The 27,457-nt window shown below is 34.5% G+C and overlaps 3 protein-coding genes and 2 long non-coding RNA genes across 5 annotated transcripts; 4 read left to right on the forward strand and 1 right to left on the reverse strand.

The window, feature by feature from the left end:
* Positions 1-5,471: 5,471 nt before the first annotated feature.
* LOC111200037 lies at positions 5,472-7,228 on the reverse strand. The gene is made up of 2 exons (XR_002653762.2): positions 5,934-7,228; positions 5,472-5,691 (listed from the first exon to the last, which is right to left on the reverse strand). It is a non-coding gene; the product is annotated as an uncharacterized LOC111200037 (long non-coding RNA).
* A 93-nt stretch (positions 7,229-7,321) lies between these two features.
* LOC106360629 (plant UBX domain-containing protein 5) lies at positions 7,322-8,889 on the forward strand. The gene is made up of 4 exons (XM_013800249.3): positions 7,322-7,737; positions 7,836-8,133; positions 8,203-8,298; positions 8,371-8,889. The coding sequence occupies exons 1-4, from the start codon at positions 7,346-7,348 to the stop codon at positions 8,749-8,751; spliced, it is 1,167 nt and encodes a 388-aa protein (XP_013655703.1). The 5' UTR covers positions 7,322-7,345; the 3' UTR covers positions 8,752-8,889.
* Positions 8,890-11,169: 2,280 nt separating this feature from the next.
* On the forward strand, positions 11,170-13,078 carry LOC125577305. The gene is made up of 5 exons (XR_007315700.1): positions 11,170-11,683; positions 11,748-12,235; positions 12,317-12,367; positions 12,463-12,500; positions 12,674-13,078. It is a non-coding gene; the product is annotated as an uncharacterized LOC125577305 (long non-coding RNA).
* A 2,086-nt stretch (positions 13,079-15,164) lies between these two features.
* BNAA08G05670D lies at positions 15,165-17,416 on the forward strand. The gene is made up of 3 exons (XM_013800251.3): positions 15,165-15,465; positions 15,713-16,981; positions 17,061-17,416. Exons 1-3 carry the CDS (start codon positions 15,283-15,285, stop codon positions 17,289-17,291), a joined length of 1,683 nt encoding a protein of 560 aa, XP_013655705.1. The 5' UTR covers positions 15,165-15,282; the 3' UTR covers positions 17,292-17,416.
* Positions 17,417-23,173: 5,757 nt separating this feature from the next.
* LOC106358785 (CSC1-like protein At4g15430) lies at positions 23,174-27,076 on the forward strand. Its single transcript, XM_048738635.1, has 12 exons — positions 23,174-23,446; positions 23,677-24,037; positions 24,259-24,414; positions 24,506-24,641; positions 24,731-24,832; positions 24,918-25,037; positions 25,114-25,194; positions 25,277-25,617; positions 25,696-25,941; positions 26,022-26,346; positions 26,422-26,655; positions 26,752-27,076. The coding sequence occupies exons 2-12, from the start codon at positions 23,724-23,726 to the stop codon at positions 26,962-26,964; spliced, it is 2,268 nt and encodes a 755-aa protein (XP_048594592.1). The 5' UTR covers positions 23,174-23,446; positions 23,677-23,723; the 3' UTR covers positions 26,965-27,076.
* The last annotated feature ends 381 nt before the right edge of the window (positions 27,077-27,457 follow it).

Raw genomic sequence — 27,457 nt, forward strand, 5'->3', positions numbered from 1 at the left:
AACTGTCCTCACTAGCATATCTAGACAACTTTATCTTTAACACTTGATCTATATCCCCAGGCTGAAGAAATCTTTCGAGAGTTGATATGTTCCAAGAACAAGTATCCTTATCAATGAACTCCTCTACTTACATGTTTTGATTGTATGACACTTGAGTCACCTTTCGAGGGGGAATCACCGGTAACCAGTGATCGAGCCACACATTTGTAGATTTTCCATTACCTATCTTTACACGAAGACCCTGTTGAAGTAGTTCTTTGCCTACTTGGATAGACTTATAGCCATAAGAGGCATGCTTAAGATTCGAAGACTGAAGGAAAGTCATCGAATGGTGGTATCTTCCTTTATAGATTCTACTAAGAAGAGAATTAGGGTTTTTCCATATCCGCCAAGCTTGTTTAGCAAGTAACGCTTTGTTGAAGCTATATAAATCACGAAAACCCATCCCACCCTCATTCTTTGGTAGACATAATCTTTTCCAAGATACCCAGGAGATCTTTCTTCTCTCTTCTCCTTTTCCCCACCAGAATTCAGATAGAATTGAATTGATCTCATCGCAAGTGGTTTTAGGAATCAAAAAACAGCTCATTGGGTAAACCGGTTTGGCTTGAAGAACAGACTTGATTAGAACCTCTTTACCAGTCTGAGATAAGAACTGGTTGTGCCACTGTGATGTAATAATCTTGATCTTCTGAACAATGCCTTCAAACTCTTTGACTTTACTTCTACCAAATTGTTCCGGAAGTCCTAAGTATTTGCCCCCTCCACCGATGACGTGAATGTTTAATATATTCTGAATTTGAAATCTTCTTTGATTATCTATTCTCGCACCAAAGATAATCGAAGACTTCTCCAAGTTAACCTTTTGACCAGAAGCTTTTTCATACTTACCAAGAATATCAGCCATACAAGATGCATTCTCCTCATTTGCTTTACAGAAAAATAGAGAATCATCCGCAAATAAAAGGTGAGACACTGATGGACATCTTCTTGCCAATTGCATTCCTTGAAATTTATTTTCTCTTTGTGCTTTATCAATCATCTGACTAAGAGCTTCTGCACAGATGAGAAACAGATATGGAGATAAAGTATCACCTTGCCGTATACCTCTTGATGGTTTGATATCTCCAAATGGTGTTCCATTAATCAATACCGAATATGTAATAGATTTGACACATGACATAATCCATGAGATACAAATAGTATGGAAGCCCAACTTAACCAGAATATCTTCAAGAAATCTCCACTCTACCCTGTCATAAGCTTTACAAATGTCAGTCTTGATTGCCATACATTTCTCAGAGCAGTCCTTCTTTGATTTCAAAGCATTTATTAACTCATGAGCAACTAATATATTATCAGAGATTTGCCTTCCTGGAACAAACGCAGCTTGTGATTCCGAGATAATTACTTCCAAACATTTTTGAATTCTCAAACTCAAAACTTTGGAGATCAGTTTATACGCAACAGAACACAAGCTTATAGGACGATAATCACACATATTTGCCGCCTCAGGAAACTTTGGAATGAGGCAAATATTAGTATGATTAATCCCATTCTCCATTTCACCAGTTTCAAAAAACCTCTTTACCATCTGACAAACGTCCGGTCCAATAGACTCCCAAAATTGTTGATAGAATGCTGCAGTAAATCCATCAGGACCTGGGGCTCGATCCGCACCAATTAAGTTCAAAGCTTCTTTGATCTCTGTATCTGTAACCAAAGCTATAAGTCTCTCGTTCATCTCCATCGTCACCCTAGGTTGGATATTAGGCAAACACTCCTCAAGAGATATTGTTGGAGATGATGAGAACATTTCTTTAAAGTAATCTTCAGCCACCTGAGCTATTGTTTCCTTTTGATAATGAACCACTCCATATTTATCACTCATTTTTGAAATTTTATTCTTGCTTTTTCTCATTTTCGTCAATCCATGATAAAATGGAGTGTTTCTGTCCCCAAGATTCAGCCACCTATTTCTACTTTTCAATTTCCAATACTCCTCTTCGTCCCGATAGGCTTGATTCAACTTGCCACGTAGCTCTTGAATATATTCAGTTGACACAGTACTATTTCTTATGGCTTGATCCAACTGATTACGAATCTCAACTATACTGACAGCCGAGTTCGTTTGATTCCTTCTTTTCCATTGAATAATCTCAGTACGGCAATGACCAAGTTTCTGATTCCATCCTCGAATAAATTCTGTTTGACCCCAAGTATCAATGACCGTATCCACAAATCTCTGGTCTGTCACCAATCTTTTATCATAACAAAACAAACCCTTTCTTCGACGGTGTTTATAATCAATGGAAATGATCATCGGTCTATGGTCAGATTCTGCTATTTCCAAATATTCATTCACTGAAACCGGAAACTTATTCAACCAAGATGTATTTACCATAACTCTGTCTAAGCAACACTCAATGATCTCCTTTCTACGACGGCCAACCCAACTAAAAGGATTCCCTGACTGCTTCAAATCCTTAAAGTCACAAATCTGAATCATTGTATTAAAACTCTGGAAACTAGACAAAGCTCTTACTCGACCACCTAACTTCTCATTTGGATTTTTCATTTCATTACAATCACCACACAACATCCAAGGTCCCAATCGAGTAGTTGCTATGCGCTGAAGTTTCTCCCAAAGAATATGTCTTTCTTTCGGAACTGGATGACCATAAACGCAGGACAAGTAGAACTGAAAACATTGATATCCAACATGCAAATCTACAAGGCGAGCATCACTGGAAATACAAGAAACAGAAAGGAAAGACTTCCAAAAGACAGCTAATCCACCACTTAAACCTACTGGTGGTACAAGGATCATTTGATCAAAACCAAGATAAACTCCTATATCTCTAACATAGTTGTTAGCTTGCTTGATTTCAATCAGGAACAACAAGTCTGGACGATACAACCTCTGCATCTCCTTTAGACGTCGAACTGTCAAGCGTTGTCCCAAACCTCGACAGTTCCACACCTCCACTTTCATGGTGCGTCTGGTGGAACCGGGCCCACCGCGCCTCTGTCGATCATTGAAATGTGATCATGTTCCTGATCCTGACCATAATCTTCCTGTAACTGGCGAAGTGCATTGAACTCCGCAGACATTCTCATCTTACCCACCGGGAACTTATCTATAGACTCCTCGTTTAGCTCCTCACGGCTTCTCTTACCCAAGCAAGTATCAGACACCTCCATCGTTTGATCATCCTGAAGAAACGATCCATACTGCCTAATGTCAACATCATCGTAGCGGCGAGCTTCCCATTCCAAGATAGCATGATCTTCATCTTCTTCCGAAGCAACCTCTAACTGCCCTTGGACTTGACCTTCCACCACTGTAGTCTGATGAGAAGAATTACCTTTCTCTATCAGAGACTCAACAAACTCTTTCTGTCTCTTCATTCTAACTGCTCCTACTCTTCTTTCATACTCTTGTTGCATCTCCACCATAGGAGCATCAGACCAGAAGTTTTGCATTAGCGCAACAAAAGAACCTGAAGCAGAGCCTCTCACCGGATTCTGATTTGATTGTGCAGGCAGCACAGGAGCATCTTGTTGTTCCGGAATCTCCATATCACCATGATCTGGATTAGCTCCATCCTCTGCATTCCCACCATCACCATCACCATTCTGAGGATCATCATCTCCATTGTCCTCCACCATCTGTGCACCCTCCACTGGCAAACAGTCACCAGAGTCATGAGTGATCATTCCACACTGGTCACAGAAACCTTTCAGGCGCTCATATCGGAACTGCAACAGCGTGTTGATTCCTGGTGAGAACTGAAAATTCCTCTTGAATTTGAGAGGGTTGGCAACATTCCAGTTGATACGCACCCGGACAAATTCAACCGCCGCATTCACTTCAGGCTTAAAGTCAACTTTCATGACCTCTCCCATTCGATCTCCAATATCACGGATGACCGGCTCAGACAGATACTCCAGAGGGATGCCCCTAATCTGGACCCAAAATGGGATGTGGTTAAGGTTTTGATCATCCATACCCGCATTCCACCGGGAAACAACCAGCATTCGATCATTAAATGCCCATGGACCCCTTTCAAGCACAGATGATAGCATCTCCTCCGTGGGAAACACGAACTGGAACTTCCGCCTCTCGACAAGACGCCCTGTGATGAGACCCGGAATGCCCCACATCTTCGGTAAGGACGTCAGAAGCGCCCTTATGTTTTGCTTTGTTTGCATAGTTGGTCTTCCCATCAACGAGAACTGGTTCACCCTTCGAGCCTCAGAGCAGACAGCCGCCGACAGAGTCACCGGAGCATCATCAATTCCCAGACTCAAATCTTGAATTGCCCTTCTCAGATTATCCGCCATGATTGAAAGAGAACAATCGTATCGATAAGTATAGAGGATTTGGGTGGAAATTTTTGATCCCAATTTTGACAAGTTGTGGTCATATATATACCACAACACTCTCCAACAACTTCTGATAACTGCTTCATCGTGATGGAGAGAACTTCCCACTACGGAGATAGAGGATTCATGGGAGGAATCGCGGAAAAACCAACCCACTACCAAATCAGTTTGAAAAATATCAGATCGGGAATCTTCGAACATAGAACAGAAAAGTAACCGTAGAATCGCCTTTGCGATCGCCATTAACCGATCGTGCCTCTCTTTTTTTTTATGAGGTAATCTCTCTCTCTCTCTCTCTCTCTCTCTCTCTCTCTCTCTCTCTCTCTCTCTCTCTCTCTCTCTCTCTCTCTCTCTCTCTCTCTCTCTCTCTCTCTCTCTCTCTCTCTCTCTCTCTTATTTCTGATTTTGGGACAAAAATAATTAAAGAGCTAGTATTTATAGACAAACTTTGGACCTTAGATATGGGTAAGGACCTTAGCTTGCTAACACATTTCGAAACCGAAATTCCGGTCGTTACACCATGATTTACATATATATCTCTCTTTTTACTAGTATACATTGACCTCGAACTTGGTTATAAACATGTGTAAATTAATTCTCTCCAGATCAGATCATACATCATTAATTATTTCGCGAATTCACTTTTTCCAGTTCTTTTTATGAGTTGAGAATCATTCACATTATATTTAATAAGTCCGCGCTTTGCAAAAAGTTTTTTATTATTTTTTTTTCGTTTAACATTTGTTTTAGCTCAAAATGTTTTGTTTTATTCTGTGTAAATCATTATTTTTGTAGTTGGTCTTCTTAATTGTTAACTATACGTTTCCGTTGAAGTTATTTATTGTAAGATATCCATCTTCAGTTTCGTTATGGTTGATTAAATTTCCTAATACGATTATTAAGATAATTTGAACGGATTTATGTTCTGTTTTTATTTGGTGGTGTATATTTTGTTTAATATGTTTGTTTTATTTTAAGTCATTTAGTTTTGTTCTGCTCTAATATGTTTTCATTGAATTGTTTCATTCGCATGTCCATGCTTCACATTCTGCGACAACCATTTTTGAACAAACTCATCAGTATAAGTTTTAAGATTTGATGTTCACATTTATTAATTTTATTAGTTTTAATCCATGAATACATAGATATATTTCCAGGTTTCAGAGAAACAAATCATCCATGATAAAACTATATACAACATAACCATCTACGATGCTTCACTCATATTACATCCGTCTAAGAAGCTCTCATCCATGATGTTCCCGTCCACAATAAATCCTTTTACGCTGAACTTGTGTAAAGCTGAACGAAGAAGATGGAGATTTTATTTGTTCTCCCAAAATAAAAGATAATTAGATGAGCAAATATATATAAGAACAACAGACAAACTCCAACCAAAAATTTAGCTTTTAAAATAAATCACATATCTTAAAACTAAATCTGGAAAGCTTTATTAAAAAAATAGACATATCCAACAAAAATTGAACTTTTTAACTTTGATTTCAGTTCTAGACTAAAACAGAGATTTAGATCTGAAACCTAACCTGATTTTCGAGTTGAAACTCTTCGATCCTTCGACGTCGCTTCTTTATCCATGATGGAAACAAACTCTCCGTGTTGATATGTGATTCTTGAATTAAAACCAGATAGAAAAGTGTTACTCCTTCCTGTGTTCTTGAGCTTCTGAGTCGCCTTCGATCGAAACAAGAGAGAAAAGAAAGGGAGAGATACAAAGTTTTAGGATTAGGATTATGTGAAGCTTTAAATTGCTAGTCACGATAAAGTGATGTTTTAAATGGTCCACGGTAAAGTTCATGTTGTTTTTCAACCAAATTTGAAAGTTTATGATTTAAATGACTATTTCCCCCCCTCGATAAATATATGTATTTCTTGATTTTCTTTAATTAGTTCGAATGAAATGAATAATTTTAGTGGAAAATCTTTGTGTGAAAATTGGGATTAGATTTAGAAAATTTTAGTTGATATTTATAGTGCAAACTTTAAAATATTTCATAGTTAGGTACCAATGTAATGTATTTTCACAATGTGAGATCATTAACTTCTAATGTAGGGGTTTAAAAATATTTAAAAAAAAATCGGTTTTTAACCTAAAAAACTTCTGAGTTTTAAAAATATCAATGGTGAAGATACATTAGAGAAGATATCAAGATTTCATATTGTGAGTTTTAGAAGATTCTTATTCCTTTCCTAGAAGTATACATTTCATTGTTGCTTGATTTCTATGATCCCTGCAAATACCTAAAACGTGTGCTTGTTTGTTTTACATTGTATAAATTTCTTAGTTATTTAGTTGATCTACAACCACAACGTCTTAGTCGCTCTAGGTTTACACAAAAGATCTATAGATTCAAAGTGTAACCAGTCACAATCGCTCTAGTCTAGGTTCAGTTAACTCTCTTTTTTGTCGGCTACCCAATTTTGTAGACTAAGTTTTGGCAGACAAGTCATTCCTCCGTAGAACACTTCTCTATGTCCGTGTGTGATTATTATATAGGAGAAAATAAAACTTATGTTCCTAGCCTCCCTCGATAGTTGTTCCTAGGGTTCAGTTAACTAATTATGTTCGTTTTGCACTTTTCAGTCCTACCTCATAACTTGGATTTTAAAACACGAAAATCAAGTAAGAAAAAGAGAGGTTGAAGTTGGTGAATTAAAGTAAATAAGCAGTAACAAGATTGTTAGTATAACAATAGGTCTAGTGATATGCTATATATGGTTCCAACTTCCAAGTATGTATAGTGTCTTGTGTCTAGAATGACACAAAATTCATCATCAAGTTGAATGTTGATTCAGAAAGAAAACAGCCCAACTGGAACGTGGAAAGAGTAAGCCTTTGGGCCCAATAGGATTGTAATCATTGCTACGACGTCGTTCTTTTAACCAAAGATATATAAATATCACACAAAAGAGAAGAAAAGAAATCATCATCAAAAGGATGGAGGAGGAGAAGACGACGACGACGACGACGAATACGGAGATGAACGAGAATCTGATCACATCCTTCGTCGAGATCACGTCTTCGACAAGAGAAGAAGCTTCTTTCTTCCTCGAAAGTCACCGTTGGGATCTTGACGCCGCCGTCTCCGCCTTCCTCGACAGCGACGCCGCCGATTTACCAGCTGTTCCAAACCCTAATTTACCTCCTCCTTCGATTCCCGCTGCTGAACCCTCTCCAGAGAATCAGGAAGCTGAGAATCCTTCGGGGAGCAGGAATACTATGAGCCGTGGGAACATCCGCACGTTCGCCGATCTAAACAGTTCTCCGGCTGGTGGTGGCGGTAGTGACTCTGACGAAGGCCAAGAGTACTATACCGGCGGACAGAAGAGGTAATAAACGTTAGCATCCAAAAGCTAAAGAATTGTGTTTTTTTTTTTGTATAATTGAATTTTAGCTAAAAGAGTTTTTTTGTGTGTGTGTGTATTAGTGGGATGATGGTTCAAGATCCTAACAAGGCAAAAGACGTTGACGCGCTCTTTGAGCGAGCTAGGCTGTCTGCTGTAGACAGACCTGTTGAACCGTCGAGGTCAGCTTCTACAAGCTTCACTGGAGCTTCTCGGATGTTGTCTGGCGAACCTGTTCCCTCTGCTCCTCCTCCGCAGCAGCAGCAGCAAGACCAGCCTCAGGTGGTTATGCACACCATCACTTTCTGGAGGAACGGTTTCACTGTTGATGATGGTCCTTTGAGGAGGTTTGATGACCCTCAAAACGCAGCCTTTATGGAGGTATTATCCAAACCTTCTACCATGTGCTTATACTCTAGGATTCTTGATTATATATGTTGTCTTTTGTAGAGCATTGTGAAATCAGAGTGCCCTCGTGAACTTGAACCAGTAGATAGGAAGATACGTGTTCATGTTGGTCTCGTCAGGCGTGAAGACAATTACACTGTAAGTTCCATTCCCTTGTCTCTCTGTAGTACGTACTCTTTGTGTTCTTAGTCTGTATCTCTTGACACACAGGAACCACCAAAGCCCAAAAACCCATTCCAAGGTGTAGGAAGAACCTTAGGAGCCAGCGGATCAGGCTCTGCAGCAGAAGCACAAGCTCCACCCGCACAAATGAACACAGCACGAGGACCAGCAAGAGGACTTGTTGTAGACCAAGCAGTACCTACAACTTCGGTCCAGCTCAGATTGGCTGATGGTACACGCCTTGTATCCAGGTTCAACAACCACCACACAGTTAGAGACGTGCGTGGGTTCATCGACGCTTCAAGACCCGGTGGCTCGAGGGAGTATCAGTTACTGACCATGGGGTTCCCTCCTAAACAATTGTCAGACTTGGACCTAACCATTGAGCAGGCTGGTATAGCCAACTCCGTCGTCATCCAGAAACTCTAGCTTTATTCTGATTTAAAATTACATTTGCTTTTTCTTTTAATTTTTGATAACTCTTATCATTCATTCATCTATTTGGTCAACGCTAGGATTTGGAATTTGGATCCTTTGAGAGAATCATCAAATATTTTTTTTGTTTTAGGTTCATCTTCGCATCAGTTAAGGGCGAAGCCAGGATCATTTTCTAACGGGTGCATAAGATATACAAAATTTAGATGGGCTAAGAGGGAATCGAAACTGAGATTCTGAGGGGGGGGTGCACTTATGCATTAAACCAGCACAACTAACTGATTTTTGTTGAACGTTTGCATACTAAATAGCTATTATTAATAATATTATGGGTGCATGTGCCTCCATAGTGGCTGTACTAGCTTCGCCCCTGAGTTAAAGTCCATTTTTCTTCAAAATATGTACGAAACATTATTGGTATTCAGCTGGACCTTCAAAAGAACGTTCCTGCTCATACGAAAACAAAGCCAAGAGAAAGATGCATAAATATAAGATTATACATCAAAGAGGTTTGTATAAAATAAAAAATATATTTAAAATACTACATTTGGTTAGTTAGGGGGCGACTGGTTTTCCCGCTATCACCCGCAAACGCAGCTTTTGCGGTTGGTAGCGGTTGTCGGCGGTTTGCAACAATCACTCAAATCGCTCTAAACCGCTTCAAACCGCTCTGAATCTCATAAATTCAAAAGCTGGCTCCAGCTAGCGTTTGCGGTTGCGGGCAGTTGCGGGAGGGTAAAAAAATTTTCTTTTTTTTAAAACAATATATATACAAAAGTAAAAATATTTAATAAAAAATTTAAAATTGAAATTATGAAAATATTAAAATATATCTATTTTAATTAATATTATAAAATTTTATAATAAAAACAATTTCAATAAATTTTCAAAAATTAAAATTATAACTTTCTAAATATAAATTTTATATTAATTATAATTTTATGATTTTTGATATTTTTATGATTATATTAAAACGTAAATATTGTTAATTTATTATTTGACTGTTACTGCATTTGGTAGTTAACCAGTCATAAGTCACCCGCAAACGCACCAATTTTTAACCGCAGTACCAATCGTACAAATCTCTTAAAACCGCTAGAAACCGCAACCGTCCGCATCCACAAACTCCCGCAGCCGCAACTGCAACCGCTGCGTTTGAACCAGTCAGGCCCTTAGTCTCAAAAAGATATTTTCGCTAAGCAGAATCAAACCTAATAATTTCGTATATTCCTAGAAACAATTATATTCCAAAAAATATTTTCCATTTAATTAAAAAATATTTCGTATATTTCTATAATATTAATTTAAAAAAAAAATAATTTCCTATTTTAAAGGAATCATTATTATAACTAAAACGATAGCAATCTTACCAACATCATTTGCATATTCTGTTTTCAAGACTTGAACGTTTAGCTTATCAAAAAAACGATATTCCATTTCTTAAACCTTTAACAATAAAAATTAATTATATTAGATAATTCATAACATTATCATTTTTTATATATTATAATCTGAATATGACTCTTTAGATTTCAATTGGTTTAATCAATATAGTGTTATAAAAATACTGAATACAGCTATAATACATTACAACACATATAAACAATAAGAATGTTATGTGTAGGCATGTCATTTAAAGCAAATATGTAGTATAGTAATGTTTTTATCAACATAATTTTATCTATTCTATTAAACATGAAGTACAAAACAATACTTGCTTATTTTAAGTATTTTATTTTACGGATTTTTATTCAATTTTTAATAAATTTTAATCACTTCATTTATTTTTATTTTTTTAAAATACAACATCATTTACTACAAAAGTACAAAACATAACTTAGGAGTGTTTCATTACATCTTTTACATTCATTTTCTCACTCAAGAATTTATTAATTATATTTACTATAATATTTTGATAGTATTTATTTGCATCTTAATCATAATAATTTGACATGTTTGAATTTAATTGTCATATTTGTGACAATAATTCAAAATGGTAACAAAGAGTTTTTTTTTTGTTTACAGAATCAGTCGGCATTTATATTCGGGTACCCATTCAGGTACAAGTTGTTTCTTTCGGATATCAGGTTTTTTTAGATTTTGAAATTAAGCTTCACTCGGATATTATAAAATTTTAGATGGATTTCGTCGGATCATTCCAAAATATTAGCACATGCACGAGCGTGCATGTCAATCTCTAGTGATTCATTAAGATGTATCAACGGCTTTAACTTTTTCAAAAAGAATTTGAGAATTATATTTACAAAATCTTGAGAGTTTATTCTTACTAAATTTTTATTGTTTTTGTTGTGAATTATTTTAATAGAATTTTGGTTGTTTAAGTAAATTGTGATATCTATTTATATAAAGAAAAGTTGATTCTCTCCTGGTGAAGCCACATAGGCAGACAGGTCAGAAATTCAAGTTCTGATGAGTCGACACGTGTCACTACTGAACGAGAACTCATCCGTGTTTCTGATGGAATTTTCTACGCATATGTATTATGTGGGTTTGCAAATATTAAATTGGGCTGAAACCTTAATGAGTATTGATTCTTTATAATTTTCATTCTGTATGGGCTTTATTGGGCTATTCATTTGTTATTTAGTTTTATATCGGAGCCCTATAGATTGAGAGTGAATTGATATAGAAAATTAGGGTTGTCGTCTTCTTCAGTCTGAAGATTCCCTGTGTCAACAATGGAATTTCAGCATTTCGATCGAGTGATACGAAACGTAACGAAGAAACTTTGGTGTCAAGTTTCGATGGAGTCGAATCGTCTATGATTCCTATCTTCTGAGATGTTACAAGATGTCTTCATTCATCGCCTTTAAGAAGCCTCTTAATTCCATTGACGTACATCAACGATTTATCATTCAATGCTGCTTATCCATCCTATAGTCGGTGTTTCTCTTCCTATAAAACGGTAAGCCCTTCATACCTTGAGCATCATCCTCACAGTTCGTGATAATAATAAAAAAAAATTGCAGTGTAATGGTTTGCGAGTTGATGAGGATGGAATGGATATGCTCCTCCTTGATTCAAAGGTTTTACCATTCTTAAACTCATGATCATTGTATTTTAAAACTGTTCATACTTTCATATTCATAAAGTATGTAACTTTTATATTCAGATCTTTGTTGAATCTTTTTTGAATTTGTTTTTTAGCACGGTTTGTTGGTTATGCGTTCTTCTTCACATTTGTTTCAGTCAACGCTCCTGCCTGCCACCGTTAATGTTAACCGTCTCGCCACTTTCCGACACCACTTCAAGGCTGGTTCAATGTTCACATTCAGCAGATTTGATATGACTTGGTGCAATAAGAACTACAGGCTATCCGATTCTCCACTATCCATTCGGTTTATGTTATTCAACCAACTTTCCATGCGTTAACCAAACCAGTTCTCCAATCCCGATTCGGTTTTTCGGGATCACGATTTGCTTCTTGGACTAGCCAGTACGGACACGCATCTTCTAGGTACATCCTCTTATTAGCTGTTATTAAGCTTTCCTCATCTCGCAGACGTTATTGGTGAGCTAACAGCTGTGAAAAGTACAGTTATTGACGTTCTCCAGGGAAAAGAACGTGTCATGGCAACTATCAAACTGGGTAAGTTACTCTCTACCTCAATATTTTCATAAATGATGAGACTTTTTATTTTAAGAAGACGTTGATGATTTCAGATTATGTTTTTCCCTTGGCAGTGGTGAATCTGTGATTCCGAGTCTGTTTGACTTACAAGGTGTGTCATTTCACAACAACTGGAAAGCTTCCGGGACGATCCAAAGATTGTATTTCTTGCTAAAATTAGAATCACTATATTAGTGTCTTGCTCTACCTGTTATTATCTGTTTTATGATTATTAGGACGAACCTAATATTTCTTGGAACACAAATCAATTCTTTCTTTTTGCAGGACGTCTTCTTGAATGCCATTTTCCGACAAAGAGACTAATGCAGGGGAGAACATTAACTGTGGGAACATCTTCAAGTGGTCGCATCTACAAAAGGTGGACGTAAGTGGTAAGATCGTATGAAATCAGCAACTGTGGGAACATCTTCAAGTGGTCTCACATCCAAAAGGCTCCAGCAACACCAACTACTAAGGTGGCCAATAAGGCACGAGTGGCTTAGGTGAAGATAATAAATTACTTGGATGCAGTACTTTTAGAATAATGCTTATGCATCGATGTTGTTTTCTTTTTTCTTTAACCTTTGAGTACTTACTGGGTTTTGATATGTTTTCAAAACTATCTACCAAATGCTTATTTATCAAATTTATCACATCTCATTAAATAAATAAGATTGGGTTCACATGCTAGCACATATTGTCATAATAAAATTAAACATATTACATGTAAATAAGAACAAAAAACGATGTAATTCATGTATGATCTCTTCTCTGTCCAATGAATGTTCTACATACGTAGTAAAGAATGGCATTCATACTCTAGACACAAGCTTAATACATTTCCAATGTTACACTGACATCTTATCACCGAATCGGTGGGATCGACATCTGTAGCGTTGTTCTCAAGTTGCTACCCTCCTAACCCAAATCATTCTTAAAGACAAAAAAACATCATCATCCACGTCTTTCGCAAATACAAACCTAAATCACAGACTCTAAAAGCATATAGAACGAATGTAGTTAAACCACAGGTTAGACCATTTACACCATCAAGTGGGATCTGCAACTGTAGCGTATCTCTCAAGTCACTACCTTTTCACTATCCCTTTCATTTAAACCGAAACTTTTTTTTTAGCTAAAAATTTAAACCTAAACTTTCTAGATGATATATATTAAAATAAACTTGCACTAGCTTAAATTTGCCACTAAAGCCATAGAAATCCCTGCCTAAATCCCCTTTCCTTTTGCTTCCTCATATTCCTAACCATCATCTACAAAACTCCACACACATGCAAACTTTAAAAGCATAACAAAAATACTCGGAATTGTGGTAAAGAAAAATCGAAGGGAAGAGCTAAATCTTTTATAGGTGAGTCCAGCAATAGCAACCAGACTCGGCGTGTCATAAACCCTGGTAATATAAACATTGATGTGTGATTAAATGATATTCACAAAAAAATAACAAAAATAACTAACAACCCAATTACTTACTGTCACAGCCAAGTAAAACCAATATTAAAAACAATCAAATGTACCATTAGCATTTTCGTAAATTTGTTTTATTAAGAATAATAAAACAAATAATTAAAGTTAATGTTATTTTAATTGATAATAAAATTATATTTTCAAATTTTCATTACAATTTAAGATATTTTCTAATTTTCATTACAATAAATACACACTTTTTAACATTTGGACCATATATATTAACAATAAAATCAAATCATCCATAAATCATCTTTATAGCGAACAATACATCAAATAGTATGGTTCTCTATTTTTTTTTTTGGTTTAGCCTAAGTTTGGTGGTTAAAAAAGTAAAACAGTTGTGTAATTCATTATTTTAAAAACTTTTCATGTGAGTTTGAAGAAACATAAAAAGAAACATAAATATATTTTTCAAATATACTAATACATAATAGATAACCTAACATGTTATTTATAAATATTAAACAGTAACCATTATTATCATATTTTTTCTGCTACTTGCTTATTTAAAAAATTGGCTTTTCTTTTTTGAATTGTTTAAATTATAAAATTTAAGAAGAAATATATTAAAAACCTATTAAATTCAAAAAAGTAAATTTTGTGAACAAAGTAAATTATTTAGATTTTTTTATGAATTGTTTTAATCTAGCAACAAATATATAATTTCTGGAGAAAAAACAAATAGTATTTTTTTAGAAAAATAGTAAAAATTATAATTAAAATAAACTATCTATTTAATTTTAAATATATTTATATAATTTCGTTCATTTGCTTACCCGCCCGTAGGGCGGGTCCGACCCTAGTAATTAATGAAATATTTACAACTGTCACTTATTAATTTTTATAAGATTTTAATTTTAGTAATATATTATGATTTATGAATTTTGTAAAAAATTATCCATTATGTTATTTTATTTTATAATTATTGTTAAGAAACCACATTAGTGTATCACATCTCCATTTACAACTTTACTAATTATATCACTCTCAAATTGGATCACTTCTGAGCATGAACCGTTGTCAAGTGCTAGTGTTCAGAAAAACCGCTAGACGATACTAAAATGCTTTGTAGAGAATTAGCATCCGATAAACTGATTTCTAGAACACTGTCAAATGCTGCTATTCAGAATTTCAGAGCCTAAAGCGATTGGGATTGCTACGAGCGCATGATCGATTATGCGACTTGGTTATTTGGGCTTTAAAGATTCTAAGAGGCCCATAAAAAGAACTCTAGTGAGGTCCAAAAACAGAAAACTTAATGACGTGTATATGACGTCTCTCTCAGGTAGCTTTTCTTGAAGAACAAGAGAGAATAAAGTTTTCCTTTTCTCTCCTCAAAAAAGGCTTATTTTTCCTGATCTTTGTGTTTTCCACCAAACCTACTTTCAGATTTCGAATCGTCAAAGATGGACTTCGAGCTTAGATCTGCGAGGGAGAAGCTCGAGAGAGAGCAAAGAGAAAGGAAAGAAAGAGCGAAACTGAAGCTCGTGCGAGAGAAGAAAGCCAAGGATGCTGCGATTAAGCAACGCGAAGCCATCGAAGCTTCTCAGAGAGCCAGAAGGCTTGACGCCATCGAAGCCCAGATTAAGGTACTCTATCTCCCCTTCCCCTGCCCTGATTGTTAGTTATAGAAATTAAAAATTCGAAAATTAGGTGTTTGTGTGTTCGGTAATAATCCCCAACTCAATCCTGTCTGAAAAGTCTATGAAACTGGTATTATAATCAAATTCATAAATGGGTATTGTTCCTTTGTAGATTTGAGATTGACCCATCTTGCTTTAGAAGTTGGATAATATATAAAGTTACAATCTTTACTTTACTGCAAACTTTCTGTAGGCTGATGAACATATGCAAGAGAGCTTAATCGCTGGAGGAGGTGTAGTCTTCGAAAGAGTCTTCCAAGCTGTTCCTTTCCAAGGCATTGGCGACAAGATCAAACTACCACCGTCCTGCTTCACGGAGTTGTCTGATCAAGGAGCTTTCGACAAGGGTCCTTTGTACTTTGAGCTCTCTGTAGACTACCGAGATAACAAAAAGACAACCCACTCTGGCGTTCTCGAGTTCACCGCCGAAGATGGTACCGTTGGTCTTCCACCACACGTTTGGAGCAACTTGTTCTCAGCACAGGATCCGATGGATGTTCCTTTGGTGCAGATCCGTTACATCCGGCTACCTAAAGGGACTTACGCCAAGCTTCAACCTGACAACCTTGGCTTCTCAGACTTGCCTAACCACAAAGCCATTCTCGAGACTATTCTTCGCCAACACGCTACGCTTTCTATGGACGATGTTCTCTCGGTAAGTTATGGGCAAGTCTCTTACAAGCTTCAGGTTCTGGAGCTAAAACCCGCCTCGAGCGTTTCGGTTCTGGAGACTGATATTGAGGTTGATATCGTTAGTCCAGAGATAGTCTCGGATCAACCGAGTCAGCATGTGTTGAGGCCGCTTCTGTTTGGGAAACCTGAGTCTGGAACAGTTGAGGAAGGGCGATATGATTACTATAAGTTTACTATTGATGACTCTACTCTAGAGAAAGTAATGGCAGGAAGCGTCAAAGTTATTGTAAAGATAGATGTGGAGAAAGATGGAGCGGATACTGATCTCTATGTATCAAAGCACCCGGTTCTATTCCCTTCTCTTAACCAGCACGAGTGGTCTTCACACGACGTCGGTTCAAAGACGTTGATCTTGGAATCTAAGGAGAGAGCTTTGAGCTCAGGGACTTACAGTATAGGTGTCTACGGCTTCAAGGGAACAGTCAAGTACCAGGTTTCAGTACTAGTCCAAGAAAGCAGTAATGGAGCTAAAGTTGGGGAACGGGCTGTATCATCTTCATCAGATGTTGATACGGTAGAGTGTAGGAACTGTAAGCATTTGATTCCGAGCAGGAGTATCGCGTTGCACGAGGTGTACTGTATCAGGCACAACGTTGTTTGTAATCATCCTGGGTGCGGAATCGTTCTGAGAGTTGAGGAGGCGAAAAACCATTTGCACTGTGAAAAATGTGGGCAAGCTTTGCAGCCGACAGAGATGGAGAAACATTTGAAAGTCTTCCATGAACCTCTCAGTTGTTGCTGTGGGGTAGTGCTTGAGAAAGAACAGATGGTGCGTATCTGAAACTCTCATTGTTGTTTTCTCAGTGCCTTGTTTTTTTTTTTAACATGAGAGTGTGATTTTGTTGCAGGTTCAACATCAAGCAAGAGACTGTCCTCTTCGTTTAATCGCTTGCAGGTTCTGTGGAGATATGGTGGAAGCGGGTAACGATGCAGCGGATGTTAGAGACAGGATGAGAGGGATGTCTGAACATGAAAGTACGTGTGGTTCAAGAACTGCACCTTGTGACTCTTGTGGACGATCTGTGATGCTCAAGGATATGGACATTCACCAGATTGCTGTTCATGGCAAGAGTAGCTAACTTCGGTTTCTTTGCTTGCAGTGTTGAAATTGATTGTTGTTTGAACAGAGAAGAAGATCCATTTTCAAGGAGTTTGTATTATTTATGACATTTATGATTCCTTGAATGTCAAATTTCGTAACAAATCTTAACATTTATACCAAAAAAAAATAAATTCGTAACAAAAGTGTTCAACTTTGACTTACCAAAAATGTCCAAATTTATACAACATAAACAAGTGATATAATATGTCACACAATGATGTTTGGTATGTAAGTGCCAAAATAATATAGAAATGTGAAAGCAATTTCAATATATTTAAAATTTTATATTTTATATTTATAAAACTTGGAACTAAGAATGATAAGATTTATAAAAAATGACTTCAATCATTTTTAACAAAGTACATCAAACAAACCTATTTTTAATTATGTTGTAAAAAGAAATAACGAATTCAAATTTTCATGGATAATATTTTCTAATTAATCACTTTTGGTATTTCACAGATTAATCCAATTTAACTTATTAAAACTTCTTATTAATAATACATTTTATAAATAATACATAGTTTGAAAGTTTTATTCAAATGAGCTGAAGTATTTAGAAAATGTCTTATTTAGAAGAAATTTTTTTATAACCAACGGATTTGGACTGGGGGTGCTTGAGTGATAATCCCAATATAGTGAACCCACAGTTGGATTTCTGTTGGTCACTTAAACTGCCATAAATGGTAAGAATACGTAGTTGCTACGAATCTCGTGAGATTAGTTGATTAACCTCAGTCGCGGAATCTCTACGGTTATAAAAAAATAATAAAAAAATTTGATTAATAAGAAGTTTTATCTGATTTTTAGCAATGAAATTTCACTATCGAAATTTTTTCTCAACTTAGTACGAAAATCATTATGTTTTTGTATTAGAAGATAAGAAACTAAACGTTAAAACAAAATCATATTTACTTTTATTAACTATTTCATATTCTTAGAGGAGATTTATATTTTATAATAAAATTAAACTTTTTAAATGTGAAGTTTGAATTTGTAAAATTTACCTCAATTTAAAGAACTAATTACTTATATAATCACAATGTTAAAAAGAAAAAGAAAAAAAAATCAATTTTATGTAAAAGAAATCGCTGAACTTTTTATGACAAGTTAGTTATATGATAGTAATATATTAATGTATATAAATATGTTATAAATATATGACACATATATATTTATACGATAATCAAATATAGAAAGCCCATATCAACAAGTCTTCTGTCTGGCAAATAAGACATCTTATCTTGACCATGTTTTTGAAATAATATTTTATTTCCATATTTCCTACGATTTTATCTTCGTTCCCGTGTATTAAGTGCGAGTGTAACGAGTTTGTTTGAAATAAGTCTAATGAGATGATACGAAAACATATACGAAATATTTTTTCGGTCATAAATTTAACCCCTTTTCTGAACGGGAAAACAAAAACTATATATATAAACGGTATATTTAGCCGCAAGAAATAAATGATGAATAAGAAGAAAGGAAAAACATGTTTAAAAAAGGAAACTCTTAAAAAAGAGATGAAAGAAAAAAAATCCAAAACATAATTTGAGCGAAGAAAGTAAATCACAGTGGGTCAGGAATCAGGAGTCATGACAATGATGGATTGTCATGGGTTTTATTTAAATTAAAACAAAACCAACTTGTGAAGTTTCTTGATAATATCTAGAGTTTTCATTCTCAGTCCATTTTTTCTGTGGTCGAAAATAGGGCAGTGAGGAAGAGCTTTTGTACTTTGCAAGTTAACGAAAAGGGGTTTAAAACAAAAATCTAAATAAAATATTATAAAAGTTGTCTTCAATTTGCAGATTAGCTTTTGACCACGCATTCCTCCATGATGTATATACTTTACTGTTGTCCATTGATCGTAAGTAGCTTTAACCCAAAAGAAGAACCTAATTTCTTGGTTTATTCAAGGTGTAAACGCATGGGTGGTAGATTTAATGATAGCTGTAACAAAATTCACTTTTATCAACGTGTATTATAGCAAATTTGAGTATGGGTGATAATATAGCATTATCATTAATATTTACTCCACCTACGAAAATATTAAAAATATTAAAAATATCTCTAATGTATTACTTTATTTTCTATTCCAAAATAGTATTATTCTAAAATAGAATTGGATTTTAATCCAATATATTAATCTATTTTTTACTCAAAAAGAATTATTTTTTTAAATTTAGTTAATAATTGTTAATAATACCTTTAACTTATAAAAATTTAATAAGTAATCCCAACTATTTTATGTTTACAAATCTTCCATAAAAATATATTTTATTTAATTAAATATTTATTATTAAAAATACAATAAATCATAGAGTATATAAGATATTGTATTTTTTATAGTAATGAGCATAGAATATTTTCTTCCTACCAAAAAAAAAACATAGAATATTTTCCTATAAATGATTAATTAATATATTTTGTAACGAACAATGAGATTTTTTTTATCTTTGATTTTCCTAAATCGAACAAGAAAATTTTCGTCTTCTGTAATTTCAATATCTACGGATATACCTTCTCTTTCAACTTCAGTTGGTATAGTTTTCATCATATGCAATTTTTCTAATTCAAAAACAAAATTATGCATTATAAACATAAAGAAAAAAATAAAGTTTGGGTTTGTTATTTGAAATTCTTACAGGATTCAAATGTTATGCATATATCAAGCTCAACAAATATAAATATTATCAAATCGAAATGTTACCCACAAGATAAACAAATTCATCTATTATGTTTGAACAATATTTCATCAATCTTGGTAGTTTCACCGAAAGAAATTTACTGGATTAATAAATTACTTATTTTCTATTATATCTTTTTATTTATTTATTTTTTAGTTTTGATTTTTATTAATTTATGCATCCTTCATGTGAAATTATTAAATAATCTTTGTGAAATATAATTTTTTGGAATATTATATTTATTTTTATGTTATTGTATCATTTAAAATATTATTTAAATATAAAATAACAACTTCAAGATTAAAAAAATCATTTCATAAATAAAAAAATTTAATTGAGTAATTGGTAGAATTACTCCATAAATAGAGTGATCTTAGCTATTACTTTATTTTGTAGTCAGATATAAAGTGGAATTGGAGAAGATTTTATTCTAAAATGAAGTTTGGAGTCAAAAGTGGAGTAGAGTTAGAAATGTTCTAAATACTATGATTTTATTATTCTTAAAAAGGAATAGTAATATATATGTTTTTGATTAATAACATTCTCCTTTGCATTAAGAATGAAAACAAAAAGAAAGAAACATTACATGGCACAAATTTGCCGTTTAATAAGAGCATTTAGCTGTACCATTCTAAAGTTTATCTTAGAGAATAGGAACCTAGAGTATACGTACAAAAGACATAAATAATCGATATTTTTGCGTATTTTGGCAAAATCCACTGTCACTGTATGATACTGGAATGCAGAATGGATCCAAAAAGTTTTCAATTATTCACCGAAATAAGTATTAAAAATTGGAAAATATCAATATAGTGGTTGTGATATTTTGTAAACATGTGTTCACATTCGCTAAATACCATCTCTTTCTTCATGGCGGCTCCATATCTTTATCATATCCACGTAATATATTATGTTTAAACCAAGAAAGCCAATAAAAATCTGAACCACTAGTTAAAGCAATTCATTGGAAGCTTTTCACTAATAAGAGTAAAACTAGATTTTGACCCGCGCTTGAAAAGCGCGGAATTGTTAGATTATATTATAATACAAAGTTTTATTATATCGAGAAAACATAATTTTTAACAGCTATAATTTACAAATTAGTTTATTTGAGATTTTATATGTACACTTTTACGTAAGTTTCTTTTCGACATGAGAATTATATCCAGATCAAAAAAACAAAGCGAACCGACCCAAAATTATAGGTTTAGTTCAGGTCCAGAGAAGATAACCTATTGGGTTTTTTTTGACCCGTAGGTCTTTGTTTGAGTTCGGGTCCTATCCTAGACCAGATCATAAATATGTGTTTATTAGGTATATTTGGATATTTCGAATATGTTTCTGGTATTATAGATATTGTTTTTAAGTTTTGGTTTACGATTAGAGTTTTGATTTCAGGTAGATTTTTCAAATTAAAAAAAAATTGGGTATTTGGATAAAATTTTGGATATTTTTCAGTTCATCGTGTCAGATTTTGAATAAGATTTTAAATTTTTAGGTATTTGAATTTTTTTGGTATTTGTTTGGAGTTTCAAATACTTTTCGTGTTTCGCATATTTTTCAGATTTTTTATATATTTCGAATTCTTTTAGGATCTTAAATACCCGAACAGATGTGGACCCATTACGTCCATATCAGATCCAACAACTTTTTGATATAGATTTTTAACGTTATTGTACAAAAACATGGTTGATGAAATATTTTTCTGAATAAAGGTATCATAAGAAATAATATTAAGATTTGTTAAAAATATTTAAAATATTGTATGTTTACAATGATTAATGTATTATCAGAAAAATAATAAATAGTTATACATAACTCCAACAACTTTCTTATATTAGATTTTTCAAAACTCTTTCCTTTTTAATAGTATTGATTCGTTTTAAGTGAAAAGTATATAAAAGTATAATATCTAAACAAATAATTTTCAAAATCTTGAATAATCAATACTGATATCGTGAAGTTGTGTTAGCTTTAATAGAACTAATGAATTTCTTCATTTTTTGAAGGTAACATGAATATTCAGAAAAAACATTTTTAAATATGAAAATATTATCAAACTATAGACGGTTGAAAATTTAGTATATGATATGAGATTTTAGTAGGAAAGTTTATATATGATATGATTACTTTATTATAAACGAAAGAAGAAGTTAGAATGTACACATATATGTCTTGTAATTTATCTTGCTTTAAATCATATATTATATAATAAAATGATAATATAAAACATTAGTTTCAATGCTTTTACGATTAAAAATCAAAATGATAAATATAGCAATGATTAGGATTTAAGAGTGAGATTTAAATAAATAAAAGAATTGACTAAATTATTGTTAGAGAAATATATGGTAACATATTGCTAATATAAATTTAAGGTAAGACCAAAAAATAATGAGTTAAATGAAAAGGTCCAAACAACTTTTATAGGTAGATTTTTTTAGACTCCTTCCCTTTTAATAGTATTGATTATTATGTTTAAACCAAGAAAGCCAATAAATATGTTTCAAAAATACGAGTAAAATTATTTTGTTATCAAATAAGTATTACAAATATTAGAAACTATATTCAATTAGTATTTCAAATCAAATACCAGCTGAATTGATTCTCAGTATTAGAATCAAATATCCATTTAATAAAATAATAACTTTTTAATTTGTAAAATGTTTATGTTGAAAACCATCCACTAGGTGCTTATATAAGTTAGAAAATCTTTTCAAAAATAAAATAAAAATATATATATATTAGACTAACATTTTATATAATTTGATTTTGACTTAGATTGTCAATACGATATCAAAGTGCTATTATTACAAAAAAAATTATATTTCATAATTTCATCCAAAATTTTATATTTAGTTAAAACAGTTTTTCTACCAAAAAACAGTTTCGTTTATTTTTTCAATTTTTTTAAGAACAAAGACTCTGTTATAGACTCCCACAGTAAGAATGGCCTTTCACAATAAATTTTCCAATTGTAAAATTTTTAGAATCTATTTCCATCAAAAAACGGAAAAGAAACGTTAGGAGACAATTCCAAAACACATTCCAATATCATTGCCATTTTCTTTTGTCACGGCTTTGATTTACTCTCCAGTCACTTTCAATACCAAAAAGCATCTTAGTTTTTTCTTTTCTTTTTTCTTGTTAATATATACAGAAGGCTCACGTTTTGCCAAGTGCGCAACAGTTTCTTCTTCCCTTCACGGATTTAAACAATGAATGCGCCGAAGTAATCTTTTATTTTGTCCAATGTATTTTCATACATATTTCCTATAAACCCGGCAAGAAAAAGTTCTGTTTTTTTTTCTCCGTAAATCTCCATAGATACAACCTTCATTTATCTTCTCCTTCTTCAGTTTATGTTGCCTTAACCGTTTTAGGCAGAAATATTTCTTACAAGAACAAGAAAGCTTTGTCTTTTACCTCTTGTACAAACAAGGTAATGAAAGAGAGAATCTGTTTTGTTTCTTCACTTTACTTTTAAGCAAATCTTGTTTCTTCAGTGTTCTTAGTGACTGTGACCGACGGTTGTCGTCTTTGTTTACAACTTTTATTTTTGTCATTACATCATCAGCTCTCAAAGTCTTTAACTCCCCAGTTTTGTCTGAATCTTTCCTTTCTTAGTCTTTAACTCCCCAGTTTTGTCTGAACCTGTTCTTTCTTTCTTAGTTTGTTTTTCCAGGAAGGTAAAGACATAATAGTATCTTCACACTCCCATGGCTACCATAAACGAGATTGGAGTAGCAGCAGCAATAAATATAGTCACATCAATTGCTTTCTTGATAGCTTTTGCAATACTCAGGATTCAACCAGTAAACGACAGAGTCTACTTCCCTAAATGGTACCTCAAGGGCCTAAGAACTAGCTCTATACAAACCGGTGGCTTTGGAAGCAAGTTCATCAACTTGGACTTCAGGTCCTATGTTCGATTCCTCAACTGGATGCCTGAAGCACTTAAAATGCCTGAACCAGAGCTCGTTGATCACGCAGGACTTGATTCTGTTGTCTACTTGAGGATCTACTTACTCGGGTAAATATATTTATATGTAACCTCACAACCCTCTTTTCTTTTCTCCAAAGCTCTTTTACTTAGGGGCGAAGCTAAATGGAGTAAGGATGGGGCAGTTGCCCACCATAACATTTTTTTAATTTAGTGTAATTCTTATAAAATTTTAGTGATGCCTCATTTCTACCCCGGATAAAAAAACAATTTCTAGATCCTCCACTGATGCCAATGGTTTTAACCTGTAGGCTCAAGATCTTTTTCCCCATAGCTTGCGTTGCTTTTACCACAATGGTGCCTGTTAATTGGACAAACAAGGGATTGGATGGGTTGAAGCACTCTAATATAAGTTATAGTGATATTGATAAGCTCTCTTTGTCAAATATACCAAATGGATCAGACAGGTGAGATATACTTTTCCAACTTTGGTGCTTTTTGTTCTTTGTTCCATTAGTGTAGTATATGGTGATTCATTGGCCTTTCATGTTCCTATAGATTTTGGGTGCATTTGTGTATGGCTTATGCAATCACCTTCTGGACGTGCTTTATGCTGAAAAGAGAGTATCAGAATATAGCTTTGATGAGGCTACAGTTTCTTGCAAATGACGAAAGGAGACCCAACCAGTTCACTGTAATGAAACTTTGAATCTTTTTTTTTAATAACTCTTTGAGTTTAGCTTTCTGATAGAATCACTCTGAAAACTTTTTCATTAATGGTAGGTGCTGGTAAGAAACATTCCTGTAGATCCTCATGAATCAATCTGTGAACTTGTTGAGCATTTCTTTAAGGTCAACCATCCAGATCATTACCTCACATTCCAGGTAAAATCATCTCTGGATGTTTTGAAATATATCCATCTCCTGGTTTAGTTTCCGGGTTGACGGTTCTTGATCTTCTTTAACTCAGGCAGTCCATGACGCAACCAAACTCTCTGAATTGGTTCAGACAAGGAAACAAATGCAGAATCTGCTTGATTACAATATTAACAAACACATGAGAACTCTAACTAAAAGACCAGTAATAAAGGTGAGTAGAGTCACATTTGCAAAAAGCTTAAGTGATGTTTTTATTCAAGACTCACTTTTTATTGTCTGCAAAGCAGATGGGTTTTCTTGGCTGTTGTGGTGAAGAAGTTGATGGAATCAAGTACTACACGTCAATGGTCGAGAGTCTAACAAGAGAAGTAAAGCGTTCAGCTCAGCTACTACTCTATATATGCTATTTGCTTTTATTCTCCAGTCAATGCTAACTTTCAAATGTTTCAGATAACTGAGGAGAAACATAGGTTAAGGACCGGGACAAAGTCGATAGTTCCTGCAGCTTTTGTCTCTTTCAAGAGCCGTTGGGGAGCAGCGGTTTGTGCTCAAACTCAACAGTCAAGAGATCCAACAGAGTGGCTAACCGAGTGGGCTGCAGAGCCATGTGACATCTACTATGATAATCTAGCATTGCCATATGTCGACCTTAAGATAAGGAGGATAATAGTGGCCGTGGCATACTTCTTCCTCACCTTCTTCTTCATGATCCCAATAGCATTTGTACAGTCGCTGGCCAACATCGAAGGGATAGAGAAGAATTTTCCATTCTTGAAACCCCTTATTGAAGTGTATGTCTCTGTCTTCATTTCCCATAAATAACATCAATCTTTGTTCTTTCTTGTTGATAGAATCTCTTGTGTGGACAGGAAGTTTTTCAAGTCTATCATTCAAGGCTTCCTTCCAGGGATTGCACTGAAGATATTTCTCATGTTGCTCCCAAGAATATTGATGCAAATGTCGAAATTCGAAGGTTTTATCAGCACATCCTCATTAGAAAGAAGAGCAGCAAGTAGATTCTACATGTTCCAGTTCATCAATGTTTTCCTCGGAAGCATTGTCACCGGGACTGCCTTTCAACAGCTAAACAGCTTCCTTAACCAGTCTGCAAACGAGTATGTATCTAATTTTAAGTTGGAAGTCCATGATAATCTCAAATTTAACATGTTTCTTTTGGACATGTTTTATAATGCAGTATTGCAAAGACAATTGGCGTCTCAATTCCAATAAAAGCGACCTTCTTTGTAACATATATAATGGTGGATGGATGGGCAGGAGTTGCTGGGGAGATACTGAGGTTGAAACCTCTCATAATCTATCATCTAAAGAACTCTTTCCTGGTTAGAACAGAGAAAGATAGAGAAGAAGCAACTGATCCTGGAACCATAGGATTCAACACCGGTGAGCCTCAAATACAACTCTACTTCCTTCTTGGTCTTGTTTATGCAGCAGTTAGCCCTATCCTTCTTCCCTTTATCATCCTCTTCTTCGCCCTGGCTTACGTCGTGTACCGTCATCAGGTGAGAATAACCGAGTCCTTTTCCTCCAGAGCTCGAGCATAGTTAGGTAGTAATGAAGAATTCATTTGCATGCAGGTTATAAACGTGTATAACCAAAAGTATGAGAGCGCAGGGAAGTTCTGGCCTGACGTTCACAGGCGTGTGGTGACCGCACTGATCGTTTCGCAGCTTCTCTTGATGGGTCTACTAAGCACGAAAGGAGCTCATAAGTCTACTCCTTTGCTTCTTGTGCTTCCGGTTCTAACCATCGGTTTCCACATTCACTGCAAATGCCGTTACCAATCTGCCTTTGTCACATATTCTTTAAAGGTTAGTCACAAATTAACTAATGATCTCTAGTAGCTTTGAGTGAAATGTGTAAGATTACATTTTAGCCATCTTTCTTTTTACCTTTGTTTTTATCAGGAAGCCATGATTAAAGATACACTGGAGCGCACACGTGAGCCAAACCTAAACCTCAAGGCTTTCTTTAGAAATGCGTACGCCCATCCAGAGTTCAGAGTTGGAGAAAATCTGGATCTAGAGATGGCCATGGAGAAGCCTGATAAGCTGCCAGAGCTAGTGGCCACTAAGCGTGGCTCATGGAGGAACACTTCTTTGCCTAGCAAGCATAGCTGACATTATTATTCAACAGATCTTGCTTTTCAACCTTTAACTGTCATTCTTTTATGTTCTTGTACATATGAACAATTGTATTAAATGCAAGGTGAAAAATACAATTGAAGAAGCACACGAGACGTTACAGTTTTAGAATTGTAGCAACGACCCAGTAAAAACATTGACCTTATGGATAACCAAAATTTTCTCTCAGGAAATCAAATCCAAATTGAATGAAAGTATTACGAAAATTTAACGAATGTAGACTTCTAATTCCTTGGTAACAACAAAATTATCAATTTATTATATTTAGTAGTTTTACATTTTGTAGTAGATCATTCGAGAGAACTGCCCTTATCATATATGGAGAGAAAAAAAAAACAGAAGTTTCCGGGAAAATACCGAATTTATTATGTTCCATTTAAAGGCTAGCAGCGACGTAGATATACGACGCGCTATCGTAACAAATCCTGACCGCTCATCTCGCCAAATGACTCACCTCCTTGGAAAATAT

This window comes from Brassica napus, chromosome A8 (assembly GCF_020379485.1).
Source record: "Brassica napus cultivar Da-Ae chromosome A8, Da-Ae, whole genome shotgun sequence".
In the NCBI taxonomy this organism is placed as follows: Eukaryota; Viridiplantae; Streptophyta; class Magnoliopsida; order Brassicales; family Brassicaceae; genus Brassica; species Brassica napus.